Here is a 19735-nt window from a genome sequence, read left to right as displayed (position 1 = left end):
TGAACGCGACTGGTTACTGCGACTCGGAAGAGCGAACGCGCTCGTGGTTGGGGGGGGGGCGGGGGGGGGGGGGGGGAATGCAACGTGCGGGCGAGCTCGTCCGCTGAGGCGGAGGCGGGGTCAGGCGAGGGCTGGGGACTCGATTCAACCAGGAGGAGCCTGGGGGAGGAGGTCTGAGTAACACATTTGCGATGACTTCCAGAGGACGTCACGCAGGCTGTAAGGGCGTGCGTGGATACGGCCCACGCGGGGAGTGAGTGGATAGTCGCAATAGCACGCATCCCCCCTCCTTCGCGCCAGCTGTTCAGACGGACTTCATAGCCTGACATCTACACTGAATTCTGGTTGCCACCACCTTGAGCTGCGCGAGAAGCTCAGAAATTGGCCAAATGCTCCGACCTCCTCCCCCCGCCCCAGCTCCATATGTCAGATTACAGCAGGAGTGTCCAATCTTACCCAAAAAGGGCTGGTGTGGGCGGAGGGGCTGCCTGTAGCCTAGTGGCTAAGGCACATGGCTGGGAGCCAGAAGATTACTGGTTCAAGCCACCGGAGATATCTGTACAGCTGTCAGGCCCTTGAGCAAGGCCCTTAACCCTCCATTGCCCCAAGGGGGATTGTCCCCTGCTTAGTCTAATCAACTGCAAGTCGTTTTGGATAAAATCGTGAGCTAAAAAACGAATGTAATGTTTTAGCCCAGCACCAAGACATCTGATTCTAATGACCAATGTCCTGACTGAAGACCAGGATTAGTTAAATCGGTTGTCATGGCGAAACCTGCACCCACACCGTCCCTTTTCGGATAGGACTGGTCACCCCTGGACTGCAGGATAAAAGCCGTGAGATATCTGCTCATCCATGTGCTGTGACTGGAATCAGTGGTTTAAATCTGAGCCACAGGTTCAGTAGTAGAATATTCATCTTTACACTTTCAGCCCGGAGAACACGTCAGACCACGGGCTTTTGGTCCAGTGTACGAGCGTCACACGTTACAAAACAACTCGCACACAAATGTAACAGACATACTGTCCAACTCAGTGCCCATTGGCCGATGACCCAACAGTACTCGGTGGCGATTCGTCGGTGACTCCACTTACACCATCAGCGATTGGCCGGTAAACAATTAACCCTCACTGGAGACACGTTGCCCTCACTGGTGATTGGCCAGGAGCTCGTCCAGGTCATCCATCCAGTCCTGCGCGGTCTGGTTCTTCAGAAACGTTTCCATGAGGTCGCTATCCACAGGGAAGCTGGCCAAACCGTTCCCCGATTGGCCGCCGTAGCCGAACGGAAGCTCCTGATTGGCTGTCCTGTTCACGGGGTAGCCCTGGTTGCACTGCATGCCGGTGCGGTTGGTCATCTGGCTGCTCTGCGATTGGCCGAAGGCGCCGAGGTCAGGCAGGTTGACGCCCGACAACACCTGCTGCCCCTGCTGCGAGGGAGGAGGGGCTAGGGGCTGACCCTGCTGCTGGGGGGGAGGGGCTAGGGGCTGAGGGTGTGGCTGGGGGGCCAGGGCGGGGTTGGTCCTTTGCTGGGGGTGCGCTGCCATCATCTGGGGCCGGCCGCTGCTCAGGGCTGCCTGGGGAAAGGCTGTGGAGCCGGGCAATTTGGGGAGGCGCGCCTGGGCGTGGAAGTTGGCGTTCCCGAACACCTGGAGGCCCCCGTTCCCAGCCACCGCTTGCGTGGTCATGGCCTGTTGCATGCTGGGATGCTGCTGCTGCTGCTGCTGCTGCTGCCAGGGCTGGGCCTGCATGGGCACACTGGCGGGCAGCGCGTTGGGGAGAGCGTTGGGCAGCGTGTTGGGCAGAGAGCCTGCCATGGCGTTGGGCATGCGGGCCAGCTGCTGCTGCTGCTTGAGCAGGGCCGGGTTGGGCATGGCCGGGTTGGGCTGGGCCTTGAGGTGCTGCTGGGCCAGCAGGTTCTGGTTCTGCCTGTAGGCTGCGGGCATGGCACCGCCGGGCGCCCGCTGGGTTTGGGCAGGGTGCGGGTGGAGGCTCATGTTGCTGTAGGGCGCCATGTCCGCCTGACTGACTGCAGGGGGCGCCCCGGCTGACGGACCTCCGCTCTGCGCCACCCCCATTCCCATCATGCTCTGCGCCTGAGAGAACATGCGCTGCCCCCCGGGGGCAGAGCCGCAAGGCAGGCCCACGCCCGCCAGGGACTGGGAGGAGCCTGGAGGGCAAGGGAGAAGAGGGCACAGTAAGTCAACCAATCACATTTCATCAGTTACACTGCACTAAGCCTATAGAGCAGGGGAGACAGGAGGGTCTCAATCAATCACATTTAATCAGACTGCAGTGTCAGGACAACCATTATATTCAGGTTAAGGTGGATGGAGGGGGGGTGCCAGTATTTTAATTTAACGCCCAGAGAAATCTTAAGCGTGGAAGCAGCTGAAGTGGTCACACTCCTTCAGTCCCCAGAGCAGAGAGCTAACGACAATGGTGAGATCACAGACAGACGGCGCAGCGCCCCCTACAGTCTCCATCACGCATCAGAGTGAACGATTTTGGGGGAGTTCACGGACACAGTGCAAGACCTGGGAGCTAAAGATGACAAATACCACAGTAACGGTAGCATAGCGTAGCGTCCCGTGGAAACCTTCCCTCCACATTTGCTTATTTCACCTCTGGTACGGTCATTCAAATTAGTGTACTTCATTTGTATTAAAGCCGGGACATTTGTTTTGCGAGCCACAAAGAAAGCTCTGTGAGATGAGATTATATGGCAGATGAGAGAAACATTTCACTGGAAGAGCTTTCACATAAGGCCTAGAGCCAGCACGCTACTTCCTCCTGTGTACAGACCAGCGGGTGAAAGGAATTCTAGGTGGGGGACTTCTCCAGTGCAATAGACAGACTAAGTGGTGAAGTTTGGCAAAGCAAAGGCAAGAGCACGGGGGTGCGGTCAGGAAGTCCTGTGGGGCTTAAGGAAGTGGTGATAGAGGGAGAGGGAGAGAGAGGGAGTGTGTGTGTGTGTGTGTGTGTGTGTGTGCGCGTGTGAGTGTGTGTGTGTGTGTGTGTGTGTGTGTGTGTGTGTGTGAGAGAGAGTGTGTGTGTGTGTGTGAGAGTGTGTATGTGTGTGTGTGTGTGAGAGTGTGTGTGTGTGTGTGCGTGTGAGAGTGTGTGTGTGTGTGTGCGTGTGTGTGTGAGAGAGAGTGTGTGTGTGTGTGTGTGTGTGTGTGTGTGTGTGTGTGTGTGTGTGTGTGAGAGAGAGTGTGTGTGTGTGTGTGTGAGAGTGTGTGTGTGCGCATGTGAGAGAGTGTGTGTGTGTGCGTGTGAGAGAGTGTGTGTGTGTGTGCGTGTGAGAGAGTGTGTGTGTGTGTGCGTGTGAGAGAGTGTGTGTGTGTGCGTGTGAGAGAGTGTGTGTGTGTGTGTGTGTGCGTGTGAGAGTGTGTGTGTGTGTGAGAGAGAGTGGGTGTGTGTGTGCGTGTGAGAGAGTGGGTGTGTGTGTGTGTGTGTGTGTGTGTGTGTGTGTGTGTAAGAGAGAAAGGCTGCACTTTTAAAGAGACTTTCTGAGGAAGTCACTTGTTTGAAAGTGTTGTTTTAGTGCCTGTGTTTAGACTCAATTTAGAGCGTTGCATTTTATACTTTAAACCAAGTGTGCATTACTTTTGTAGTTGGCAGATGGCCAGTCACATTCTCACGCCGTTTGACCTTTTTGGAGAGGGTAGATTAGAGTAGGGAAGTTGACTTGCAGAAGATTCAAAGCTCTTTTATTTTATTTTATTTTTTGCAAGATGGGGAAGAGATTCTTTTTGTCTGCGTGTGTGTGTGTCAGGTTAAGAGTAGTTTAGCGCTCCTTTGTTTTGTGTCTGGACCATCCTTCCAACTTAATCATGGTAATTTAGTTTTCCTTTTTTGATTCACTTGAAATGCTTCCTTGTACTGTGATTGTTCAGATTTGGGTTTGGTGGTTTTTGTTCAGGTTATGGTCCTTTGTGTTGCCCAAATAACGTGGGAGAGGTTGGGCTGCAATGGGTTTATGTTGGGCGAACGCTGCATTTGGATGCATGTTGTAAATCTTGGCTATGTAGCATAAATGTTTGTACATTTTGGGTCTATATTGCAGATGGGTGTTCATATTGATGTTTGAGTATGTTGGGTATATAGTGTAGATGGCTGTATATTGGGTGTGAATTATACATGGGCGTACGTTAAGTGTACATGCTGGTGCTGTAGATGGGAGTATATGCTGGTGTGTATCTTGAATCTGTGAGTGGATATTGTAGATGGGTGTACAGGAGCAGTGGTGTACCTGTAAACTGGTTAACCTGCTGCTGCTGTTGTTGCTGCTGCTGCTGCTGTTGTTGCTGCTGCTGCTGCTGCTGCTGAAAGGGATGCTGGGGGTTCTGCTGGTCCTGATACTGAGGGGGAGGGCGGGTCAGGTGCCTCTGCAGCTGCTGCTCCTGCTGCTGCCGCTGTTTCTCCTTCTCACACACACACACACACACACACAGGAATCAATACACAAATACAGCCTCACACACAGTTCATTAGCATGTATTGTATACAAACATCACACACACACACGGATCAATACACAAATACAGTCAAACATGCAGTTCATTAACATACTGTATACAATCAATACAAGAGTCTCACACACAGACCATTAGCATATATATATAGTCAGCACAACACACAATACGTCCCAACGCACATTGTCCACAGACACAGTAAACATACCGTACATCTAAGACTCACAAGCAGCTCAGCACAAAAAGTGGACACTCGTCATCACAGACCGTTATCCCAAACACTTCGTGTACAATTTATATCCAGGATAAGTCGCTCAGGGCAAAGAATACCTGCGCAGTCACATATTATGGAATCCCAACTCTTCCCTTCCATTACACAAACAGTGAGAGAAAGCTTGCATAACACCACCCCCTAGGGGCGGTGCAAGGGATTGCCTGCACATTGGAGTGAAGCATGTACAAACCAACACTGCCCCCACATGAATATCACAAATATATATATATTTTTTAAAAGGTATGAAAAGTGGTGAAAAAAGTACAAAAGCTAGTTGATGGGCGTGGCACTCTATTGGTGCATAAAATTGTTCCCCTTGCCATTGGATTAGTAATTCATTTGTACCTTTTTTTTTTTGGTTTGTAAAATGTACTTATTTCTACCCAAATGTACAAAACGTAAACCTCCGCTGTAGCCTCATTTCCAAAAGTGTATAGTTCCCAAATCTCGGTCTCAGGTGCAGGCAAGACACCCTCTCAAGCAGAACCTCAAGAACTCAATGCACAAACCGAACAACCCTCCACACACAGACTACGTATGGATCCGCACAGAACCATGCCATCTACGACATAGGGATGCCAACTCTGGCTTTACTCACAGTCCTAGTCATATCAAAGGAGGCTCTGCAGCCTCATTCACACACTATGCTCCAAAACTATTATTGCTTTTCCAACTAACAGCCAAATCCAGTTGGCTGAAACACACTAATGACAGAGATTTTGTCTGCATGTAGACCTACAAAGCCGTTTAACTGAATGAATAATTCAGGTGAGCGGCCGTCTGAAGCGGCCCCCTGTCAGTTTGGGCTAACCGCCCGCGCGGGCCACAGACGGACGCTTGCATGAACACTCCCTGAAAACATTTTTTTACACTGACCCCGTTTTCTGAAAGAGCGCCTCCTGCAAGCAGTTTCAGTTGACTTCGGTTTCGCTTGGAGGGAGCTCACCAATTGAACTGATAAGTTTCCAGTGCTCACGCTCAATTACATGCGTTTGTTTATTTACGAGTCCTCTTTCATAAGAACAGGTATAACAGAAAAATAACATTCCTCGCCAGCGTGAAGCCAATATTAAGCATGTTTTGCAGGGTGCAGTGAGCACTGTTTTGAGCCTCAATGCGTCATGACTGACTATTTGTGTATCTCAACAAAGTCAAGGACATACACATCTTTCACAAAAGACTTCTGTCTTCCTTGATGTCACGACCCCTGACCCCTGACCCCCTCACCTGTTCAGCCATGATGTGCTGTCTCTGGCCCATGAGGAACTGCGTCTGCATCTGCTTCAGCGCTGCCGTCTGGCTGTTCATGTACGCCGCGTTGCCATGGTTTCCGGGCGGCTGCGTTGCCATGGTTGCAGGAGGTCCCGGGATGTGGGCGCCAGCTGTGTAAGCATTCTGCTCCTGCTGGGGGACAAAAAAAAAGAAAGAGGTAATTCCACTGTCCTCCACCAGAGGGAGCCGCACAAAACACCAAAACAACTACTACAGGTCTACTGCCTTTCATCAGGACTACTGGTCCAGGGCTCAGTTTGAACACAAATTTTAAGCTTTCTCCCTGATGTTCCCCTCCCTGGCTTCAAGGAGGGAATCTCCAAAATGCCAGGGTGAAGTATGGGAGCGGTGCCAAGTGGGGTTCAGTTCCGATTATGAAAGAGGAGGGGAGCGATTATATTCCCTTATGCCCTCGTTTTCCCTGCCGCCAAGGGGATAAAATGCAAGTAGGGAAATCCCAAAATGCAATACTCCCCACATGAAGAAGAGAGGAGCGAATCAGTGCAGGATGAGTTTGGGAGGTTCATGAATAATTAACGAGTGCATGTTGAGGGATGAAGGGAGGATGAGTAATTCAGAACGGTGTCAGATACTTTAGCTGACTCATTTCTGTGTTCGGTTTTTTGTGTGAGGTTTAATGGTTGGCATTTTCTATATAGAATTTTTTTTAGATAGAACTTTTTTTTTTATTAAGAAATCCTCCGGTGATCGTGTTTTATTTGATAAGGTTGGTTTATTTAGTATCACTCAAAATAAGCTAGGGTGGGTCATGAATTATTCAAAGACCATCCTAAAGTCATCCTACATCCACAGCGCAGAGGTTACTATGAGACAGCTCTTCCGTACGGACACTGCGAGTGTGGCACAGTTCAGTTCTGTCCCTCGCCTCCGCCCTGCAGATCACCTGTTAGGTCTGCGTGTTGCACGTCACAAATTCCATTACAAAATGCCTCCCTCCAGGGAATACAGCGCGGGAATGGAATGTGCTCGAGTGAAATCAAACACAGCCCAGGTCGTCGAGTGCAAACGCTCCCATCCTCATATTAGGACATCCGCAATTTGGATATCGTGTGTGTGTGTAATTATTTTTATGCGTTTCATTTTTAAAGTAACCACTGACTTACAGCGGCTCTGTCGGGTCTAATGGCTGACATGAAAGTTTCAAGACAGCAAGAAAATGGTCGAAAAAAATATCTGCAACTGCAGAAATATTTCTGATAATTTTGTAACTGAAATGTTTTTATCTTTGTAATCAGAGGGTCTGACAACAGCCAATGAGATCAGTGCCTGACAGTCAGGTGACAGAATTGATCTCTGATGCCACCACAGCCGTGCGCACACGCACACGCACACGCACACGCAGAGGAATGACCGAGAGGGAAAGAGGCAGGTTTTTTAGGAGAGTGTGTGCAGTCTGACGTACTGGACGCCTGAGATATTTCGGTCTGGCAGCGTAGAGGAACCGTATTTATATTTTGAAAAATGCGTCTCGCGAGAAAGTCCAAGTGGGACAGCGCAGCTATATTTAAACAGGAGAAAAAGAAAAAAAAAAAAAAAGTACGGAGAAGGATCCCAAAATACTCCAGGGAGGAGAACAGAGTGGGGGGGGGGGGGATACTGCATGAAAGACAGCTTTGTCACCCCCCTCCCTCCCTCCCTCCCTCCTCTCTCGCATACACGACGCCCCCACCCCCACACTCTCCTGCGCCGGCTTCCTAGCAACCAGCTGCTTGACCCAGACACACAGTGGCATTGTTTTCCATGACGGGGCTTGAGCCAAACTCAGCAATAAAAAGAAGGGGGGTGGGGGGTGGGGGGGGGGGGGGGGAGGGAGAAACACAACAAAAACAAAAAAAGCCCTGCGGCATCAATAACAACTGCAGCGTCAGCCGGATCTCGCAGAGAGAGGAGCGGGCGCAGAGCAGCCAGGCTGGGAGCGGACTAACCGGCTCCACGAACAGCCAGCGCCGGAGCTAGAGCCCCCCCCCCCCCCCCCCCCCCTCTGCCGCCGAGCGAAAAAACTGCATTTCCCAAAACCCCCTGGGGCCACAACGGCTCCGCACTGAAGGAGGGATCTCTGTGGATGGATCTCGTTCGCTCTGCGCGTAGCCGCCCGCGACGTGCGGACGCGGTGAACACTGAGGTGGAGAGAGAGGGAGAGGAGGAGGAAACGCAAGGAGGAGAGAGAGGGAGAAACGCAAGGAGGAGAGAGAGGGAGAAAACACAAGGAGGAGAGAGGGAGAGGAGGAGAGAGAGGGAGAGGAGGAGGAAATGCAAGGAGGAGAGAGAGGGAGAGGAGGAGGAAACGCAAGGAGGAGAGAGGGAGAGGAGGGAGAAAACACAAGGAGGAGAGAGAGGGAGAGGAGGGAGAAAACACAAGGAGAGAGAGAGGGAGAGGAGTAAGAAAACACAAGGAGGAGAGAGAGGGAGAGGAGGAGGAAACGCAAGGAGGAGGGAGAGGAGGAGGAAACGCAAGGAGGAGAGAGAGGGAGAGGAGGGAGAAAACACAAGGAGGAGAGAGAGGGAGAGGAGGGAGAAAACACAAGGAGGAGAGAGAGGGAGAGGAAGAGAGAGGGAGAGGAGGAGGAAACGCAAGGAGGAGAGAGAGGGAGAGGAAGAGAGAGAGGGAGAGGAGGAAGAAACGCAAGGAGGAGAGAGAGGGAGAGGAGGAGGAAACGCAAGGAGGAGAGAGAGGGAGAGGAGGAGGAAACGCAAGGAGGAGAGAGAGGGAGAGGAGGAGGAAACAAGGAGGAGAGAAAGGGAGAGGAGGAGGAAACGCAAGGAGGAGAGAGAGGGAGAGGAGGGTGGAAACACAAGGAGGAGAGAGAGGGAGAGGAGGGTGGAAACACAAGGAGAGAGAGGGAGAGGAGGGTGGAAATGCAAGGAGGAGAGGGAGGGAGGAGGGAGGCGGAGGAGGAATGCGCTCGCAAACGCCGCTCGGCCTTGTGGGTCGGTGGCAGCAGCCGCCCTGCCGAAGCCTGGCCCAGGCCCCCCTGCCCTGCATCTCCTGTGAGGACAGGGCCCCGCTTCTCAACTGAGAGAGGGGCCGCAGCGCAGAGGCTAGGGCCGGCAGAGCAGTAACCGCATGATTTCAATTCTGAAACAGCAGAGCCTCCTGATAGATGGGCAGCCTGTAGCCTACATTACATGTCGTTATTTGGCATTTGGTAGTCCCATAGACAAAAACACAAACCCATGAAAAATAGTCAGATAAACAGTAGCTAAGTCGCTTGGCTGGGGCAAGGAAGGTTGGTGGTTCAAACCCCAGTGCAAGGCCCTTAACCCCACATTGTTCCAGGACTGGCCACTAATAAGTCTCATCAACCATAAGTTGCTTTGGATAAAAGCATCAAAAATGAATGTAATGTAATATATTCAGGGAATTTTGAATCGTGGGCGTACGGACTGGTTAAACTGCTTGAAAAACACACCGGTTCATGAAACTAGAACTGCCGACACCCCCCAACAGTTCATTTTTAATTCTGAGCATATCTGCTTGACGCAATTTACGCAATGCTCATAAGACTGTAGAGATCAGTGGTTTCCAATCCGGGTCCTGGAGAGCAACTGGGACTGCTGGTTTTCGTTGTTACTCTGCCCTTCATTAATCAATTAGAGCAGATGATTACACAGTTAACTCATCTCACCTGGTTACCTGGGTCTCAACTGGGAGCTGATTTTAAGGTGAAAACAAATACCAGCAGACCCAGTAGTTCTTCAGGACCAGGGTTGGGCAGTATGTGAACGAACAAATCTAATCAAAACGAATCTTTAAAGTGAACTCTGTAAAGTGTACTGGATCGTCACTCTCAATGATTCGTTCGTATGCTTGCACTTGTGCGTCAGCGGTACAGGCAGGGGAATGAAAGAAAACCTGTCTGGTTGTCATAGATGGTTGTCATAGGCCAGCAACATGAGGAAGCCTATCATAATTAAGATTCAGTTAGAACGTGGGTGGGATTTTCAAAGGAACTGCAGTGATCCACCGAAATGAACGGATGCTGAACTGACTATGTTATGAAATGTTGACTATCTAGTCTGGTGGTGAACTGATATCAGTAACCAAATCAGCAGCCCTCTGCATATGGGCTGTACACAGGATGTATACTGTACACCAACATTCAACTGGGGAGAAAAAATCCTCTGGTTTTAAAAAGAGAATAATTATGGCCCATTACTGATAACTATCAGTTTGACTGCACAGTGTTTTAAAAAGCATACTTTTACAGGACTGCAAAATGATCAGAACTTCCATTCTATTTCTGTATATTCTAATACATTTTCATACCTTCTCTTCACTTAGGGTAGCATACACCAGAACACTGGGGGGTGGGGAGGGCTCACCTGGGCGTGGGGGGGCAGGTGGGGGCGGAAGGGCAGACCCGGCTTCTGCTTCATGGGCTGCTGGCGAATCAGGGACAGGAGGGCGGCCTTGCTCTGCGCGGGCCCCTGGGGCCCCGGCTGGGCCCCGTCGTAGTGGGACAGGGGCTTGGTGTTGGTGTAGTCCAGCATGGAGGCCTGGCCCCCGGCGGCGTTCTGGCCCAGCGCGTTGGGCTGGGCGTGGCCGAGCATGTTGGGGTGCGCCCCTGGCTGCATGTAGGCGCCCGCCCCGGCTTTGGGGGAGCCCTTGTTGGGCGGGGCGGGCAGCAGCAGCTGCGGCTTGGCGTTGGGGAAGTCCTGCTGGTACAGGGCGGGGCTGGACGGCTTCTCCAGGCTGTAGGCTCCGCCCAGCGGGCTCTGGGAGGGCGCGGCCTGTGGCCATGACGACGGGGCGTTGGCGGCGTGGAATTTGGCCGCTTGCTGCTGCTGCTGCTGCTGCTTCTGCTTCTGCATCTGGGCCTGGGTGAGCTGGGCCTGGGTGAGCTGCGACTGCGCTAGCTGCTTCTGGGCTAGCTGCGACTGCGCTAGCTGTGATTGGGCTAGCTGCGATTGGGCTAGCTGCGATTGGGCTAGCTGCGACTGCGCTAGCTGCTTCTGCCCCAGCTGCGACTGCGCTAGCTGCGCCAACTGCGACTGCGTCAGCTGCTTTTGACCCAGCTGCGACTGCGCCATCTGCTGCTGCTGCCCGAGTTGCGACTGCGCTAGCTGCTTCTGCCCCAGCTGAGCCTGCGCTAGCTGTGCCTGCGCTAGCTGCTTCTGCCCCAGCTTCGACTGCGCTAGCTGTGCCTGCGTCAGCTGCTTCTGCCCCAGCTGAGCCTGCGCCAGCTGCTTCTGCCCCATCTGCGACTGCGCTAGCTGCTTTTGCCCCAGCTGCGCTTGCGCTAGCTGCTTTTGCCCCAGCTGCGCTTGCGTCAGCTGGTTCTGCCCCAGCTGCGGCTGCGTCTGCATCAGCTGCGCCCTCTGCTGCTCCCGTGCGGCCATCTGCTGCAGCTGCTGAGCAGGAGACAGGTCTTTGGGGGACGAGGCGGGTAGGAGCAGGCCCTGCGGGAGCCGGGGAGGCTGGGATAGGGCCGGGGACTGGGCGGGGCCGCTGGAGGACCCCGCGGGAGAGCCGCAGCCCAGCGGGGGCCCGGAGGAGATGGGCCTGACCTGGGGAGAGCCGGCCGGGGGCTCCTGCTCGAAGGCGGGCGGGGCCGGGGAGAACTCGGCCTTCACGTTGACGGGGTCGGAGGGCAGAGCGCCGCCCTGCAGGCCGGCCGAGGCCAGCTCGGGGTCCTTGCGGTCCTCGAAGCCGTCGTTGAAGATGTCCTGCATGTCCTCGTACACCCCCGACCCGCTCAGCTCCTCCATCAGCTCCTTCCACTCCTGCTCGTTCAGGTTGAGGTCGGGGAAGAGGCTGCTGTTCGCCATGTTGCCCCCGGAGGGCAGCATGCAGGGCAGGATGTCCTCCACGGGCTCCTGCTTCATGTCCTTCAGCCGCGGGTCCCCGTCCTGGCTGCGCGGGCGGTCGGGGTGCGACGGACCGTTGGGCTCCGCGCGCGTCCCGTTGGGCACCAGGGCCTCCAGGCCCAGCCCGTGCTTGGTGTCCCGCGGGGAGCGGGGCGGCAGGCCCCCGTTAGCCGTCCCGTTCACCCCGCCGAGGGCGTCCTCCAGGCTGGGCTTCTTAGGGGGCGGGGGGTAGCCGTCCCGAAAACCGTTTACCTGCCCCCCTCCGAGGGGCGAGCCAGAGCTCTCCAACTTCCTCTTTACAGACTCCGACAGCTGGGGACACACAACACACACCTGTTAGCAAGCGATAAACCACCTACCAACACAGCAGATTAACCCTTTCCCTCCCCAATATGAAGTGGCTCCACCCAAATCGCAAGGGGTTTTGGCTTCGGTTGAGAAAATTTAGAATTGAGTCGGGTTTTAATAGGTGCTCAAAACAATAGTATGGCACAGTATAGTGTGTTCAATTCCTAAATGCCACTGTTGGTAAAACACGCCAGTTAAAACACACCGACAACAGCACCTCCCAATAAATTAACAGCACTTTAGACCACTGGGCTTATCCACTTGACGTGATTTACAAACTGTGCATGAAACTGTAAATTATTACCTCTAATTTTTTCTGCTTCAAGTACCGATTATTGCCACACAAACGCATCTCAGAACTATTAACTACGTTGGGTGGCAGTCCGCATTAACAGCACATTTAATGGAAGTAGATGATATTTTTTTTCCCTGAAGCTGATGCTCTTTGTAGTTTTATAGTTTTATGAATCACCTGATTGGCAAGTTTACACAACACTGCCGTTTACACTGATTGTAATGGCAAGTAATCTGGGCTGTGTGTAATTAAAGTAACAGATGCTACCACACACGCACGCACACGATGGCGTCACACAGGATTTGCAATCATACCTCTGATTAATCCTTTTCAAAGGAGACTGGCACATCCTTAATATGGATTTTCACAAGTGTCGCTGACCTTTTTAGGCAAGCATTCGGTCAGAAAACGAGATTCATATGATGTGTTGAGGAGAATGGCAGACCAGTTAAGTTATAGTTCATGTCCAACTACACCCATAATTTATTACAGTTCATGTCCAACTACACCCATAATGTATTAGTGAGTGAGCCTAAAGTGCTACAAAATGTGTATTCTGGCACCTCTAGGCCACCGTCCCTCCACCTGGCACCTAGCACAGGAAGTGTCTGCATGGGAGGGGCTGTTCAAGGCAGGATATAAAGCAGTGGCCTCCCACCCTGGTCCTGGAGTGCTACTGGGTCTGCTTTTGTTTCTCACAACAAATAGACCTTATTTCTATTTTTATGCACTTTTTGGACTTCCTTGTTTGGGTTTTGTATTGATTTGTTTATTTTTGTCAATTGGTACGTGTAATACAGAGTGTTTTCAAATGTTCACCGTTGAAGTTTCCTTAGTTTTCATTTGAAATGCATGTCAAATGTTATATTTTGTAGATTACGTAAGTAAAAGTCTTTGAATTTTGCTTTGGAATGTTTGAATGCTTAGGTTCGGTGGAATCGATTGCAGGTGTTTTAAAGGAACGGAAAGTATGTTTAAATTGGAAAGAAAAAGGTAAACCAAATAAAACCAATTAAAATCAGCACCCCGGTGAAGGGAGTTAACTGTAATCAACTGCTCTAATCGATGAAGTGCAGAGTAAGAATGAAAACAGCAGACTATAGGCCACTATAGGACACTATAGGCCTCTCATGGACATGCACACACCAAGGGCTTCCGCACATGTTCACTCAACACTTACAGTTCCTTGGCAGCTCAGACTGATGGGATAGAATTAAACTGCTGTATTTTAAAACTATGGGTCAGCCTGGAGCCTAGAGGCTAAGGCACATGACTGGGACCAGGAAGGTTGGTGGTTCAAGCGCCAGTATAGCCACAAGAAGATCAGTGGAGCTGTTGGGCCCTTGAGCAAGGCCCTTAACCCAACATGCTACTGGGGGGGTTGGCCCCTGTTTAGTCCAATCAAATGGAAGTCAATTTGCATTAGTTATTTAGCTGACGCTTTCATCCAGTATCTGTAATGCCACTACCCACAAAAAATATAATCTTATTATTATTTTTTCCTCATACAGCGGGTGCTCAAAATCATTGTGTACTTGTATATTGTGAAGGCCAGGATATCCCCACACAGACACGGCTGCTGAAACTCCACTTTCACTGAGATACCGGAAGTACCAATAGGGTTCAACACACCACTACTGTGCAGTTTAGTGCAGGTAAAGAAACCAGAAAAAAGGATCCCAGTGTGGACCACCTTCACACCGGGATCTGGTCAGAACTGGTCTAAGAGTAAAAGCTTCCTTCAGGAACAGACAAAACTGTCAGATCGCAGAACACCGCGATACTGTCTGCCGGCAGACCCAGCTGGGCGCACTCGTAACACATGAACGGTTTGATCTGGCCGAGTGTCTTCCTCCGCGCGGTGAACTGAACAGGCACACCGCGGGAACACTCGGCGCCTCCAGCGAACGGCGGGCGTTTGATCCGGTTAGCGCTACGCACACTGCCCATGGGAAAGGGCCGCTCGACGTGACCAGCTAAAACAAACGGGGCTCCCAGCGAAACAGATCGTTTGCTCGTTTGAGTAGTTTCAGAAAAGTGGCAACAGTAATGATAAACGGGGGGGGGGGGATAAGAAAGAAGAAAAAAGAAAAGAAAAAAAACCCCTCCTGGTCCGGCCCGTGCCTGACACTCAGCTCTGAGCGATCCCTGCTCGTTTGATCGGGCCTGTTCCACGCCCAGTTCGTTTTTTCTGAGCACCCAGCCCGCCCCGGGGCCTTCCAGACTTGGCGTGTGTGGCGTTTTACACGGCCCGCCGCGTCGGGGGGCTGAAAGCAGCGTGGAGCGTTTGATCCGGCCTCGTCCCTGCGGGAGCGGGAGAGGGAGTGACTCACTCGCAGGCCCACGGAACCTGAAAAACCGGTTACTGCTGCCGCTGCAGCTCCTTCCATCTGAACGCCCCCCCCCCCCCCCCCCCGCCCCCGCCCCCAAACCCAAACCCAAAAACCACAGCCACATGAAACTAATTACCATCTGTATAGACAAGAGGCCACAACAAAAGGGCCGGGGAGCGGGCTTCAATGAGGCGCGGAAGCGTGCCGAATTCCTGCCGCGACGCAGCCGAGCACTGCGGCCCTTTGAAGCTCCGCCATGACAATGCGGCCGCCTGGGGCCGCCGGGGGCCGCCGGGGGGCCGCCGGGGGGCCGCGCGCGGCCGGGCCCCGCGAGGGGGGGGGGGGGGGCGGCGGCGTTCAGCTCGGAGCGGCTCGCTGCTCCCACATTCCCGCTGCAAACCAACCGCCCGCCGGCCCAGGCCCAGGCTTTTACAGCGATGGACGATGATTAACTCCTCGTGTGAGTGTGCGTGTGTGGGGGGCAGAGACGATGAGGTGGGGGGGGGGGGGGGGGCAATTACTGCCAGGGGTGCGGTTCTGACCGGACGCCGCCCCACCCAATGGGCCGCGTTCGGAAGCGCATACTGCGCGTACTACTGTTACTACATTTCAATTGAAAATCAGCCCGGAATTTAGGATGGGTAGTATGCGGTTTCGAGCCCAGCCACCGCCTGCACTGCTGACGCTTGTGTCACATGGGTGCTTGCTTGTGAAATGACACAAATGTCTGTCAGCCAATCGAGGAGCCAGAAAAAGTTATTAACTTCCTTAGTTACAGATACTTCTCATCTGCGCTTGTACATGCCTATAGCAACGGTGACCCCGCCCACTCCAGCGTGCCCGTACCCTGGATGAACTCATCATTAACGGCTCTTGTTGTAAAAATGTAAATGCATAAGCAAAATTAGACAAGAAGTCAGCCCTCGAGTCCGTGCAAAGCGGTACTGTTGGTTCAAAACATACTAGAGTATAAATTTGTTTTAACTTGGGTGGTTAATTGGCTAAAGGATCCAAAATTTTTTAATGTACAAAAATGCTCCCATTAAGCATCATTAATCTGTCGGGAGAGCTGGCAGACTCAACACAACAGTAAGCAAGAGTCTTCAAAAATATATAGAAGAAAAAATGAAACCGAAACCTTGTAGGTTAGGACAGCCCAGCACTGGAGGTAGAAACGCACCTTTGCAAATCGGCACAACAGAATCTCACCTTGGACCTGGACTGACAACTCACATCTGCTGCCTTAAATTGGCCGAATCTAATCATTGATCTATACTTAAATGCAATGGAAGATGCTGGTAAAAAAAAAAAAAAAAAAAAAAGACGTTTGTGCCACCAAATAAACATGCGACTGAAATCGGGATAACTGAGGCAAGCATCTTTCCAATAGGCTCAATAACAAAACAAAAAAAAGACATATTTATGTCAATTATACATCACTACCGAGCGGTCAGTATGGTAAGGAAGGAAAAAAGCTTGGCTGCTCACGTGCCGTCAGACAGCTTAGCCGGTTAAAAGATTCCATCCCAGTGCGGGGACGGATCTCGCATACCTGGCACCGCGTCCGCTCACCTCAAGTGAAGGGAGTGCATAACTGTCTGTGATGTCACCAAAGGAGGGAGGGTTACAGTCAGCAGGGCAGCCCGTATCGTCGCACAACAGCGACACCTCAGGCGATTTGGGCAACTGCCGGCCGCTACTTACATTACATTACATTACATTACAGGAATTTAGCAGCCACTCTTATCCAGAGCAACGTACAATGCTTAGTATACTGTAGGCGCCTCCTGTGCAATGTCCCTGCAGCCCGGCTGGTGGGCTAGCAGAGTAATAGGAAAAAGAAGCTGGTAGCACAAGAGAGGCAAACGCGCACATGCACAAAGGAGACTGCAGCGACGTATAGGCTAGTGGCAAAGGTACCTGACTGGGACCTGGAAGGTTGGTGGTCCAAGCCCCAGTGTGGCCACAATATGATCAGTGCAGTTGGTGGGGCCCGTGAGCAAGGCCCTTAACCCCAAATTGTTCCCGGGGGGGGGGGGGGGGGGGATTGGCCACTGCAAGCTGATACTGAATACTGAAGGACACTGGAAGAATGCACAGATGTTCATGCTATCCTGCTAAAATGACCACGTCAGTAAGTGCTCCAATAGAAAAAAGGCCAAAGCTGAAGGAGCTGTTTCGAACCCGAGTGATAAGAAAATCTGATTTTGTTTACGCATATATTTTTCGAAGATGGCACTGTGAGCTGCCATTTTTTTTCCCCAAGCACATACTAGATAATTTAGGGATCGGATTAGATATTCTTCATTCTAAAATAATGTTCCCACGGCAAAGGGGGGAGATTGAAAGGTTAGAGTATTCTAAAAATATCAACGCTAACTAACGATGCTTTAAAGGGAGTACCAGGTTTCCTGCAAAACCGTTTGGTATGAGGGCTGAGTTAGCAGATCACAGACCAGCATCATTCTGACGGCAAGTCTCTCACGTAAAGTAGAAGTCAAGTCGAAAGATCACGTGACCGTAAGCGGCCAGTGTTGGGACACTCCTGGAGTTTCCAGTAAGTTACTCCTAAAGCACCACATACGTCAATCGGTAAAGTAGCAGCTACCCAATTTAGTTTCATGAACTTTCTGCTGAGTAGACCAACTCACGCACCCGCATTAAAGTAGTCACCATTGTCTGGATTCTTAAGTGCCTTTGCGCTACGTACTAGGACACACATTGAAAATATGCACGGCCGACTGGCCTCACGTGTATGTGTTGACCTGCTCATGCCAAATCGCTGTAGGCTAGTATCGGTGAGCTGCGTGCTATTACGTAGTCCAGGCCTACATCGTAACTTTGTTTTCGGTCACTTACTGCGCTCCGAATGTTGTTTCTGCTCTCTACTGCTGCACTGTCGGTGGGGTCTGAGGCACTGCCGCCGGTGCCTGTGGCTCTCAGTCCCGTCTGGTCAGACGCTGGCTGCGGCTGTCTGTGCTTGCTCGAACGCTTGGCCTTGGTCTGCAAGCAGCGCTGGTGCAGTGCGAAAGTTTGCTGCTGGTCCAACTCCAACCGGTCCATCGCTGTGTTGTCGTATCGGGTCTCGCAGCTGGTGTGGTGCCGCCTGAAGAGTTCGATCCGCCGGCGGAGTCGCTCCATCACCGCGCTGTGTCGCGGCGCAACAAAGTCCGCCATCATCAATAAGCATATAAACCTCGAGTTAGGTCTATATTTGGGGATTGGAATTCAGTTGTTCTGATGAAATAAATAATGCTACAGTTGCGCCTCTCTGCGTGGGCGTTCTCTCTTTCCTTTACAAATCCAGAACCGCTTCCATGTTGTCAATTTCCCTAATGCGCTCCAAATTACAACGAAAACCAGTAAATTTACCCGTTATTTAGCCTCAATTACCGGTATTCTAATGAACCACATAATAAAATCAGACACACAGTGACCAACCACGCTGCAAATCAATGTCAGATTTTTGCAGAACAAGCTAATGTAAAATAAAAAAGTGACGTTAACATACGCCAGCGATGTGTGGTGTTATAACCCATAAACATTATAATATAACTCGATAACCAGCAAGGTAGACGTAGCCGACAATCTCGACTATTTACTTAGCGAGCTAACTTGCTACCTGTGGTCATAAGGCCATATAAAAAAAATCTCGTTAACATCCATCACATTGTGAACAGACACATTTGAGAAACGTTTCACTACATATTAGCTCATTTCAACAGAATCTGCGCCTAGTTTGTTAACAACAATCCTGACGAAAAGTTCCACCATGGAATAATAAATTCAGCAATTGAAATACGACCAGCTAGCTCCGGTTAAACTTTCCCCTAAAGTTTCGAAGTTAGCCAACTAAAACCACTAAAAGTACCACGTTCTCGGACTAGGTTAACTAGAAAACTACATAGTTCTCTCAGTCAACCAACAACATGTTTTGTGGGAAATCACACTTTCAGCTCTTCGGTTTCATATATAAACGTTAGTTACATGTAAAAACTACCGCTAGCTAATTTTAAAAGCTAACGTTAGCTAGCAACTCTCGTCTCATTCTGGAAAGCGAGTAAACTGGCAAGCTAGCAAACTTAGCTATTTAAAACCGACACAACCATTGCCCAGCCAGCTGGTTACATGGATGAAACAACCACCTCGTCCTAACATTTTGCCAAATGATGAAACTGAATAATTACACAGAAAAATCTCTCTCTACGAAATGAACTCAAAGTTACTTAAAAACTCGAAACAGCTGATCAGTGGTTCACTAAACTATTCGATTCCTAGCTACTTTAGTGGCTAAATACCTTGCAAGTTACGGATGTAACCAAATATGATATTGTCGCTTTTGTCAAATGTATCCCAATCAGTACTACGTCCGGAAACTCAGACCCATCGACTCTGTACCCCAGAATTATTGAGAACGAAAAACAAAATGTAGCAACAAACTAGCCAAACTCTGTTGTGCTGTCTCTATTGTTTTCCAATGAACAAGCAGCCCTCAGTCGCCATCTTGAAACAAGTTTTTTTCTTTTTTCTCTTTTTTCTCAAAGCTTTTGCATCACAGCAGAGCGTCACGAAAGCAGTGCCCCAGACCCGCCTCCGTTCTATTGATTGACAGCAGAATCGAACAATTGGAAGACACATATTCACACAAGATGTGTGTAAAATGTGAAAAAATGCTGTCTAATCCAGTTCACAAACTCGAGACGACGTTTTTCAAAGATTTGCGTGGGCGGGTGGCAAACAGTCAAACATTTTTAAATCACTATTTTCTCACACGGGAATACTTTTCAGTCGCCTAATTTAGCACTGTATATATATTTGAAAAAGCTGAAAAAAAGATATATATTGGCCTAAACTCTACATCGTATAAACTACGAACAGGATAGAATAACTATTATTTTACTCGAATA

The 19735-nt window shown here is 51.0% G+C and overlaps 1 protein-coding gene across 1 annotated transcript; it reads right to left on the bottom strand.

Annotated features, from left to right (window-relative positions):
- Positions 1 to 75: 75 nt before the first annotated feature.
- Positions 76 to 19319, bottom strand: maml1 (mastermind-like transcriptional coactivator 1). The gene is made up of 5 exons (XM_061235155.1): positions 17688 to 19319; positions 10368 to 12164; positions 5979 to 6155; positions 4255 to 4426; positions 76 to 2169 (listed from the first exon to the last, which is right to left on the bottom strand). Exons 1-5 carry the CDS (start codon positions 18006 to 18008, stop codon positions 1148 to 1150), a joined length of 3489 nt encoding a protein of 1162 aa, XP_061091139.1. The 5' UTR covers positions 18009 to 19319; the 3' UTR covers positions 76 to 1147.
- Positions 19320 to 19735: the final 416 nt, after the last annotated feature.

Source organism: Conger conger, chromosome 3 (assembly GCF_963514075.1).
Source record: "Conger conger chromosome 3, fConCon1.1, whole genome shotgun sequence".
Taxonomy (NCBI): domain Eukaryota; kingdom Metazoa; phylum Chordata; class Actinopteri; order Anguilliformes; family Congridae; genus Conger; species Conger conger.
The sequence above is the reverse complement of the archived record's forward strand: the minus strand, read 5'-3'. Positions and strand labels throughout refer to the sequence as shown.

What these genes read in the sequence shown, in the direction of transcription:
- maml1 (XM_061235155.1), bottom strand. Translation starts at nt 18,008, where the DNA reads ATGATGGCGGACTTTGTTGCGCCGCGACACAGCGCGGTGATGGAGCGA. An exon ending in ACCTGCCCCCCCACGCCCAG is followed by an intron (nt 6,156 to 10,367) that starts GTGAGCCCTCCC and finishes TTTGTCCCCCAG; the next exon opens with CAGGAGCAGAATGCTTACAC. An exon ending in GCAGGTTAACCAGTTTACAG is followed by an intron (nt 2,170 to 4,254) that starts GTACACCACTGC and finishes CTTGCCCTCCAG; the next exon opens with GCTCCTCCCAGTCCCTGGCG.